The 11,066-nt window shown below is 36.7% G+C and overlaps 1 protein-coding gene across 1 annotated transcript in view; it reads left to right on the forward strand.

Annotated features, from left to right (window-relative positions):
• The window catches only part of mpp7b (MAGUK p55 scaffold protein 7b), a 46,668-nt gene that overhangs the window by 28,176 nt on the left and 7,426 nt on the right, over positions 1-11,066 (forward strand). The window contains exons 14-15 of the mRNA XM_016252237.1: positions 5,981-6,145; positions 8,986-8,989. Coding sequence (XP_016107723.1) covers positions 5,981-6,145; positions 8,986-8,989 — 169 coding nt within the window. The remainder of the gene's footprint in view (positions 1-5,980; positions 6,146-8,985; positions 8,990-11,066) is intronic.

An 11,066-nucleotide genomic window follows, 5' to 3' on the forward strand; every position in this document is an offset into this window, starting at 1 on the left:
CGTCCTCTTTTGGAAGGCCAAACAAAGTAGTTTCTCTTTCACAACGAAACACACAGCAGGCTAGAGTGAGCGGCGGCCAGAGGGCTAGAGTGAGCGGTGGCGGGCGGGCTTGAGAACGGAGGAGCGGTCGGCGGGCTTGCGGCAACCACATGTGACGACCACGGGCATGACTCCGCTTCGTCCACGGTGAAAGCCGATCCGGCGATCCACAGTATGAAGTTGATGTATTTCCTCAGCGACCAGCACGGATCAGCTCTAGGCATGACAAAGCAGAAATCGTCCTCTTTTGGAAGGCCAAACAAAGTAGTTTCGCTTTCACAACGAAACACACAGCGCCTTCAAGACATGGCGGCAGCAACAATACTACAGAGAGAATAAAAGTCACGCCTTCTTTCTTTGCGTGAACATTTGGGCGGCCTTATGCAAATCTTCCCACATCGTGACGTAGATATGTGGTGGCGTGTTAGAACGAGCCGTTTTAGGTAGGCGTGGTTGACTCTTAACTTTTATAAAGAATATCTCTTTGGATTTGAGACTTTAGTCTTTGCAACTTTACAGATCTTCTTTATGCACCAAGAGCTTGTAACAGTTCAAAGAGAAAGGAAAAATTTAAATTGCATCATATGACCCCTTTAATATTGTCATATCCATTACCATGCTAAAATCATTAGAGAGTTGTCATGAAAGAAATATAATAATCTATCTATCTATCTATCTATCTATCTATCTATCTATCTATCTATCTATCTATCTATCTATCTATCTATCTATCTATCTATCTCAGCCCCAGACACCATTTTGCAGCAAAATACTATTTGACTTCAAAGCTAATACACATGGACTAAAAGGCCCAAATTTGATTTGATGGTACACTTAACTATCTGAGCTGATTTTATTAGTGCTGATTTGTCTAAGTGGGTATCTTGTTTTTGTATCCGTGTTTTTTTTTTTTTTTTTTTTTTTTTTGATTCGTTTGCTCCCTTTCTATCTACAGTGATCTTCCATGTTACAGACTCTGGAAAACAACATGACCACCAGGATTACCATGATCCCAAGTCAATCCTAACAAAACTGCTCCCAAAAACTCAAACATCTCTGTAACTTATAATAAGACAGAGGCTGTTCTACCAACTGAGTGTAATTTTGCTGATGTCAGAGCTAGGAGATGCCCATATCACTTGCAGTAAGTCAGAACATGACTTCCGCGAGACCGCATGCATGTGGTGAAAGCCCTGCTTTGGTGTAGCCCATGAATTAAAGACCATTAACCTTCTGGAGTGGTGAATCCTGCACTGTGTTATTTTCTGAAACTGGTCATGTGGCTATGTTTCTGTCAGTTTTCCGACACGAAAAATGCTGCAGGTTCCAAGTTTCTAATCTTTAGATAAAGTCCGCCTCTGTCAGCACCAACATCACCAGTCATCAGCTGCATTAAGGATCGGGACTGATCCAGGTTATTTACTGCCAGCCGCTCAGCTTTCCTTGAACAGGATGGAAACAAGCAGTAATGTTCATTAGTTGTAACCAAGGTCATCTGTGAACAGAGATGAGCGTGAAGGCTGATGGAATTATAGTGTCACAGACTAAAAGATTCTCTTTGGTATATCTATAGCAGCATTGTTGTGTTCATAAAAACATCTTTCCTATAACCTCATAATAGCTTATTTTCATAAATTGTTCTTTTTTTCCTGTCCTGTATTTTTTCCCCCTTATTGTATCTTTCAGTAACATAAAACTGAGGGAAACTGCTTTCAATTGTAGTCCTGTATTCCATCAGTGTAATAAGGTTGATTTAGTCATCCAGATCTTAAGTATTTTTTTTAATTCTTGATTTGTACATTTGTTTATTCATTTTGTTAGTTACCACATGAAGCAAGTTTTGGGTTACATAATAAAAAAAAATGTACATGTGTTTTTAGTTTAGTTATTTAATTTTTTTTACTTAAGTCTACTTAGATATCCTGAACTGCATAAAAGTAAAAAAAATTTGTTAAATAAATAAATAAATACATTTAAAGAATCTAAGAAAGAAAAACTACTGTCCAGAGATCCCTATCCAGTGGGAGTTCAGTGGGCCAGATAAAATTAATCTTCAGGCCTTGGTTTGATTATCTCTGTCAAATCTTCCTAGCTTCTTTTTGATTTATTTATAAAGAAGCTGTTTGACCTTCAGGCCCAATTTTGCTCTCTATGTTGGACACTAAATGTCTGGAAGCATTTAAGGGATTCAGCAAGATTAATATCGGTGGGACCAATCAAACAAGTATTTGTACAGGTGTAGCGAATTTAGCTCACAACAGGAAATACAGTGATCTTCCATGTTACAGACTCTGGAAAACAACATGACCACCAGGATTACCATGATCCCAAGTCAATCCTAACAAAACTGCTCCCAAAAACTCAAACATCTCTGTAACTTATAATAAGACAGGAGGCTGTTCTACTCACTGAGTGTAATTTCACAGATGTCAGAGCTAGGAGATGCCCATATCACTTGCAGTAAGTCAGAACATGACTTCCGCGAGACCGCATGCATGTGGTGAAAGCCCTGCTTTGGTGTAGCCCATGAATTAAAGACCATTAACCTTCTGGAGTGGTGAATCCTGCACTGTGTTATTTTCTGAAACTGGTCATGTGGCTATGTTTCTGTCAGTTTTCCGACACGAAAAATGCTGCAGGTTCCAAGTTTCTAATCTTTAGATAAAGTCCGCCTCTGTCAGCACCAACATCACCAGTCATCAGCTGCATTAAGGATCGGGACTGATCCAGGTTATTTACTGCCAGCCGCTCAGCTTTCCTTGAACAGGATGGAAACAAGCAGTAATGTTCATTAGTTGTAACCAAGGTCATCTGTGAACAGAGATGAGCGTGAAGGCTGATGGAATTATAGTGTCACAGACTAAAAGATTCTCTTTGGTATATCTATAGCAGCATTGTTGTGTTCATAAAAACATCTTTCCTATAACCTCATAATAGCTTATTTTCATAAATTGTTCTTTTTTTCCTGTCCTGTATTTTTTCCCCCTTATTGTATCTTTCAGTAACATAAAACTGAGGGAAACTGCTTTCAATTGTAGTCCTGTATTCCATCAGTGTAATAAGGTTGATTTAGTCATCCAGATCTTAAGTATTTTTTTTAATTCTTGATTTGTACATTTGTTTATTCATTTTGTTAGTTACCACATGAAGCAAGTTTTGGGTTACATAATAAAAAAAAATGTACATGTGTTTTTAGTTTAGTTATTTAATTTTTTTTACTTAAGTCTACTTAGATATCCTGAACTGCATAAAAGTAAAAAAAATTTGTTAAATAAATAAATAAATACATTTAAAGAATCTAAGAAAGAAAAACTACTGTCCAGAGATCCCTATCCAGTGGGAGTTCAGTGGGCCAGATAAAATTAATCTTCAGGCCTTGGTTTGATTATCTCTGTCAAATCTTCCTAGCTTCTTTTTGATTTATTTATCTAGAAGCTGTTTGGCCTTCAGGCCCCAATTTTGCTGTCTATGTAGGACATTAAACGTCTGGAAGCATTTAAAGGATTCAGCAAGATTAATATTGGTGGGACCAATGAAACAAGTATTTGTACAGAGGATACGGCAGCAGACAATGTGAGATATGCCTTACGTCTGTTCACCAAAACCGTTATGTTCCTATGTTCAGGCCCTCCGCTACATAATTCCCAGAGGTGTAGATGAACAACAAAAGCTACTCAGTGCCCTGTAATGTGTTTATGATACTGTTATCATTGGTAGCTAGCAAATGAATTGGACAATTATAATATGACCTCCAGTTTTTGTTTCTCGGCATGGCAGCAGACGTTTTTGACAGTGATTACCCAACATTTTTACAAATCTGTTTATAAATGGTGTCAAATTGTGTTGAAAGTTACTTGAAAACAGTTTGATGTATGTATCTTTTCCACCAACAATCCTTCAAACACTGAACTTTTGTTTACTGCACAATACTACATTTGATTTATATGTTGGAAATAACATTTCTGATGCCTGTATGTTTAGTTTGTGCTGCTGAGTTGGATAATTTAGATACGGCCCTTTGGGATTCCATGCGCTGTATGCCTGCTAAAAGTTATGTTTATATAGTGGTAGCTGGGTTCTTTATTATACTATTGTACTGATAGAGAAGAAACATGTTTCCTCTGATATTAAAGGGATACCCAAAACTTAAAATTTCCCCATAATATACTCACCCTCAAGCCATCCTACTGTAGGTGGATATAACTTTCTTCTTTCAGATAAATAGAATCGGAGTTATATTAAAAAATGTCCTGGCTCTTCCCAGCTTTATAATGGCAGTGAATGGGTGTTGAGACTTTGAAGTCCAATAAAGTGCATCAATCCATCATAAAAAAATATCTTTGGGGGTTTAATAAAGGCCTTCTGAAGTGAATCAATGCTTTTGTTTAAGAAAAATATCCATATTTATTATAAGCCATAATCTCTAGCTGACATCTTACGTCATCCGCTGGATGCCACTTTCTCATGAACGCGTGTACAACAGCTAGCAGTAGCTAGAGATTAAGGTTTATAAAATATTAAATATGGATATTTTTCTTACACAAATGCATCGATTCACTACAAATGGCCTTTATCCACCAACCAACCCCCTGCCCCCCAGAGCCATGTGGAGTACTTTTCATGATGAATGGATGCACTTTATTGGACTTCAAATGTCTCATTTGAGGTTCATGGTGTCATATTACATATACAGTATAGCATTAATCCTCCCCCTCATTGATCTTTTGGCCATGCAACTGATCAGGAACAGGCTATTTATGACCCTGTTCTGAGAAAGAGAGGCACATTGAGAGTAGAGGACCTTGATGCTTGTTTTGATTTTATCCACCCCTCCACATCTATAGCACTTGCAGGATTTTCTTGTTGGGATGAAGAATATACCCAAGCTTTAACTGATGTTGGTTTAAAAAAATTAAAAAAATTATATTGTCTTAAGTTGATGGCCACTGCTTTTGAGTTACCAAAAAGTACCACCATCTTCAAAAAGTTTGGTCTATGCAGGGTCTACACCCTGCTCCTCACCCAGAAGGGGAAAGAGTAGAAGAGCATCTTCATAATGGCTACAGGGCAGGTAACGCGGCTTGATTTGGTCAGTCTCCCAGTCTTTTAGGACACTTCCCAACCTTACACGTTTTGGATGTCTCCCTAATCAAATGCACACACACCTGATATAACTTATCATCTTGTTTGCAGAAACTCCAAAACTTCAAAAGGGTGTGTCAGATAAGCAAGATATCCAAAATGTGTACAGCTGGGGGGCTTCCAGGAACAGGATTGGGAACCACCGTCCAAGCACTGTAATGTGCTACTTAAACTTCCATCACATTCACATGGATAGTCTTTAAGAAATCTCTTGCACCCTGGTGTATACTGCTATTCAGTTGCTTGATGGGGGTTTCTTCATGGTTAAACTTTTCTTCTGACAGCCACATTACTGATTCTCTTTGGTCACTGTTAAGTTCAGCAATGCTTGCATTGCACATTTACCAAACAACAGGTCTTGCCAGGACTATAGTTTTGACTACCTCTTGGATTCAAGTCTACTGATTTCTCAGTTTTGTTGACCCTTCTTTGGTCCTCATGTCTGATTTCAGGTTCCAAGAACCAATTCCAAAGCAAAACTAGACATTGACAGATATCTAAAACATACACTAATGATCCAGACAAACACACTTGTCTAATAAGAAACAGATGTAAGTACAACTGCCCAAATATTTTTGGCATATTTACTTGGTAGGAACTCTGAGCAAATTATGCTGTAATTTCTAAACACATTACTCAATGTAAGGGAAAAAAAGAATCAAATCAAGCTTGACTTATTATGACATACCTATGTAAATTTAAATCAATAAAAAAATGATAAAAAAGAGTCCAAGTATTCTTCTAAAACTAACTACATGTGATGTCAAGTTAATTGATTTAGTTTTCTCCTTTCCCACAGCTGGTTTGAGGAAAAGTTTCCGGTTGAGCCGGAAGGACAGCACAGGTCAACATTTGAGACAGAAGATGGGCAAAGGACATGCCGGTATCCATTTACCAATATATCAGGAGGTCCTGCCTTACAAGAGAAAGCCTGGTGAGCCTTACCGCCTTGTGCTCCTAACTGGTGAGAATGATTCCTGCTTTAAAAAAATAACTCCTCTAAGTACTTCTTGTTTGCATCTAAGAATTCTGTCATTGTTAGTACTGTCAAACGATTAATCGTGATTAATCGCATCCAAAATAAAGGTTTTTGTTTACATAATGTATGTATGTGTACTGTGTTTATTTATTATGTATATATAAATACACACACTTACAGTATATATTTTGAAATAATTACATGTATATATATATATATATATATATATTTAATATATAAACAACATATTTTTCTTAAATATATACATGCATATATATATATACAGAGTGCACACTCATATTGTGTAAACAAAAGCTTTTATTTTGAATGTGATTAATCGTTTGACAGCACTAGTCATTATTCAACTTTTAGGGTTGAAAAGGGCACTATAGTTCAAATGCTATGGAAGCCTATTTCCGCTGCTGAAAAAGCATAAATAAATAAATCAATAAATAATTGCAACTTTTAATTCTGACTTTCTCAAAATTGTGAGAAATAAACTTGCAATTGCGAGTTATAAAGTCAGAACTGCAAAATACAAACTCACAATTGTTAAAGTCAGAATTGTTGGATATAAGCTCATAAATTTCTCATAATTTCAAGTTTATATTTCACAATTCTGACTTTTTTTCTTGCAATTCTGATTTCTTTTCAAAGAATTTTGAGATAAAAACTCACAATTGTGAGTTATAAAGTCCGATTCTGAGAGGGAAAAAATGCCTACTTTTTTACACTTGCGAGTTTATATCTCAATTCTGAGAAAAGTACACGCAATTGCATGTTGTAAAGTCAAAATTGCAAGATATAGAGACACACATCTGAGATTATATCTGGCATTTCTGACCTTATTTGTCAGAATTGCGAGTTTATATCTGGCAATTCTGACTTTGTTGCTAGCAATTGTGATTTTATATCATGCAATTCTGAATTGCAAGAAAAAAGTCTGAACGCATATGCTATATTCCAGGTCTATTACAGACCAAATGTTGCATTTTTCATCACTGGTAAGCTTCCCTACCATTGAGCTGTTAACCATTGGGCCCTGACTTTGAATAAAGCATAAAAGTCACATGTTCCACTTTTATAATATTTTTTTTTTGAGAGGGGGAGGATTCTTTTGTATCTTTTGTATTTTTGACGCTTGACAGCTTCAGTTACTGTTCATTGTAACTGCATGGAAAAGAGCATGGAAAAGTCTTCATATATAGTGTGTGTGTGTGTGTGTGTGTGTGTGTGTGTGTGTGTGGCAAAGGGGGAAAATGCATGCAAGTTTGGAACGATGAGGGTGGTTATTTATTGGTATAGGTAAAATAATATAGATACTGTAGAGAACGTGAGTGTCTAGAAAGTTAAATTAACACATGGATCTGCAGACTATGTATCTGTTTTCATTGAACTGCTTGGATGTAGACCTGGGCCTGCAAAATATTCACCTCAATGCCATTTCTAAAGTCAGACTCCAAAAAGAAAACCAATAGAAAAGAAAAAGAATAGAGCAAGCTAGTGTTAGAGGCCTTTTTTTGCTTTTGTTAATTGTATAATAAATAAAAAGAAAACAAATAGACAGAATACAAAAAGATTGGAAAAGCTAGTATTTTATTGTTTTTTTAAAAAAAGAAAACAAGCAGTAAATGAATTATTGAGTGTTTTTTTTTTTCATTTAAGAATAGAGAGTGCTAGAGTTAGAGGGTCAAAAAAAGATGGAAGAGATGTGTTTTTAGCAGGTTCTTAAAGATGGTTAAGGACTCAGCTGCTCGGACTGAGTTGGGCATGTCATTCCACCAGGAGGGAACATTTAATTTAAAAGTCTGTGAAAATGATTTTGTGCCTCTTTGGGATGGCACAATAAAGCGACGTTCACTTGCAGAACGCAAGCTTCTAGAGGGCACATAAGTCGGAAGTAATGAATTTAGGTAAAGGGGTGCAGAACCAGTGTTTGCAGTCCAGTGGTGGTTTTGTAGGCAAACATTAATGCCTTGCATTTTATGCGAGCAGCTATTGGTAGCCAGTGCAAATTGATAAACAGAAGTGTGACGTGCATTCTTTTTGGCTCATTAAAAATGTATCTTGCTGCCGAGTTCTGGATGAATTATGTTCGATTCTGACAAGTAGAATTTGAGTCAGTGACATGACATTCACTTCTTCCTATATATTAATGTTTATATATTTTATATTGTTTTGTCTTTTATTCAAATACATTCAAGTGTAATTCACACAGATACATTTGTAATTTGATGATTGTGTTCTTAATTTCTTTTTTTATTGCATGGTAATACAGCTACCCATAAAGAAAGAATCCTTATAAAAGACAGAAATCCCTGAAAATAAAATATTAAATAGTTTTGCATATTTTTTTACTTTGGTCCAACAAATCATATGCTGCGACTAACATGCAGGAACATAAAAGATTAAATTATATCATTGGACACATGCAGACTGTCATGGTTGCACTACTGAGTGGCGTACGGAGCAAGGAACGGAGGGAGACAAGGAGTACATCAGAAGTTTAATTTCAATACGGAAACAAGGAAAACTCACAAAGCACAGGTAGACTTGAACAATACCGGACACGGAACTAAAAACAAGGAACACTATTTAAACACATGACAAGATGAGTGGCTGACGAGACACACCTGGGATCAATGGAAATAAACGGGGAACACCTGGAATTAAATCAACATAATCAGGACAGGAACAGGAAACTAATCAAATATGGACATAAACACTGGGACACAGGGAGCACATGGGGAACAAAACACAACACAAGCCTGACACAGACATTGAGAGTAGTCTCTTAAAATATCAGATCATTTTACCTTTTTTAGCAAGGTTAGTTTAAGCTGTAAAATGTCATGTAATGGGACTCCCCCCAAAAAAGATAACAGAAACTTTTTTTTTTCGCATCACCTGTTTGGAGACATTGGATAGCCACTGTTTAGGGTTTTCATGAAATGTCTGTAATATACTTTGGTTAAAATTCCCCATTGGTTGTGTAAAACAACACCCTTTTTACCTGGTCAAAAACAGCTCAATCATGACTTTACATAGTGGATTTGTAAGAAGCCGACTACTTTATTCCTTCCTTTAAAGATGCTCATGGAATTTAAATCACACATTTAATCCTTGTTAATGCTGAAAACGCAGATCACATCCATTGACAGGAAATACTCTCTTTCTCCAATTTTCACTCAAAAGCGAGAGGAAATCTCAAAAGCATGTGTTCGTGAACAGTGTCACATTATATTAAACTAGGGGGATATTTTAAGAGCCCTCTGTGGTTTGAAATGACTCTTTGTCTTGTTAGTTGGACATAGGGAAAGAAGTCAAAGCAAGTGAGACAGGAATGACAGAGAGCAGACAGCCCAACTTTCCAGAGAGACGCACTAGAGAGAGGAAAAGCGGACTGCTTTTTGCATCACTCCACCGAATTACCATCATCTTTGATTACCATACAAAAGCCTTGAAGCCAAAGACTAAAGATTACTAAAGTTTCTACCAGAACTGAGCAGTAGGACCCTATCTCTACTTCACTAAAACAACATCAACTAGGCAAATGATTTCAAAATGATAAAAGGATTCTAGTTTGAAATCACTAAACAGTAGTTCTACTTCTGCATGTTGTATTTTAGCACAAAACCCTATAGCCCAAACCCCAGGTTAAAGGCCCCTTCACACCAAGCACGATAACTGTAAAGATAACGATAAATCGAAAATCGTTCTCAATATTAAAGAATAGCATAGTTCCCACCACAACTATAACGATAACGATACAGAGGAACGATATCGTTGTGATCACTTTCAAAATGATTTTTTTCCAGCTGATGAACGATAAAACACTGACAGCCAATCAGAATCCATCCTGCTGTAACGAGCTCAATAATTTAAAGCGGCAGACGTATGTGCGCTTAGAATAAATAGACGATACCGTTCGCTGGTGTGGACGCTAATATCGTTATCTTTATAGTTATCGTTCTTGGTGTGAACGGGGCTTAACTCTATATTAGACGCATATTTAAATCAACTCAGCATAAACATGCCTTCTTTTATGTAAATTAGTTTCATTTACATTTACATTTAGTCATTTAGCAGAGCTTTTATCCAAAGTGACTTACAAATGAGGACAATAAAAGCAGTCAAAACTAACAAAAGAGCAACAATATATAAGTGCAAATGACAAGTCTCGGTTAGCCTAACGCAGTACACGTAGCAAGGTGTATATATATATATATATATTATACACACACACACACACACAAAGAAAAACAAGTAGATAGAATAGAAAAAAAATTGAAAGCTAGTGTTTGTTTTGTTTTTTTTGCTTTTGTTTTCATAAAAAAAGAAGATAAATATAGATAAAGTAGAATGAAAATAGAATAGAAAGTGCTAGAGTTAGTCAAATAAAGGTGGAATAGATGTGTTTTTAGTCATTTCTTGAAGATGGTTAAGGACTCAGCTGCTCGGATTGATTTGGGCAAGGTCATTTCACCAGGAGGGAACAGTTAATGAAAAAGTCCATGAAAGTGATTGTGTGCCTCTTTGAGATGGCACAATAATACGCCTTTCACTTGCAAGTCTCTGTGACAGGGCCGTTTCTAGCCAATTTGATGCCCTAGGCGAAATCCCTATTGCCCCCCCCACCTACAATCCCTGCTGAACTTGAGACTCGAACTCGCAACCTTTGGGTTACGAGTCCGACTCTATAACCATTAGGCATTAGGCCACAACTTCCTGGTGACTTTAGATGCAGTATGTCAGGGTTTTTGATCGAAATTGTGTCAGATTGATAAAAAAAATATCAGTATGTTGTGTTGTGTCTTTATTCTAAACTATTCAGCATTTTATGGATTTCATGGATTTTAGCTGATTATAGCCTTTCTCTGCTGCTTTCCACCAATTGTGGTTCTGT

This window comes from Sinocyclocheilus grahami, unplaced genomic scaffold, assembly GCF_001515645.1.
Source record: "Sinocyclocheilus grahami isolate Dianchi unplaced genomic scaffold, SAMN03320097.WGS_v1.1 scaffold1095.1, whole genome shotgun sequence".
Classification (NCBI taxonomy): Eukaryota; Metazoa; Chordata; class Actinopteri; order Cypriniformes; family Cyprinidae; genus Sinocyclocheilus; species Sinocyclocheilus grahami.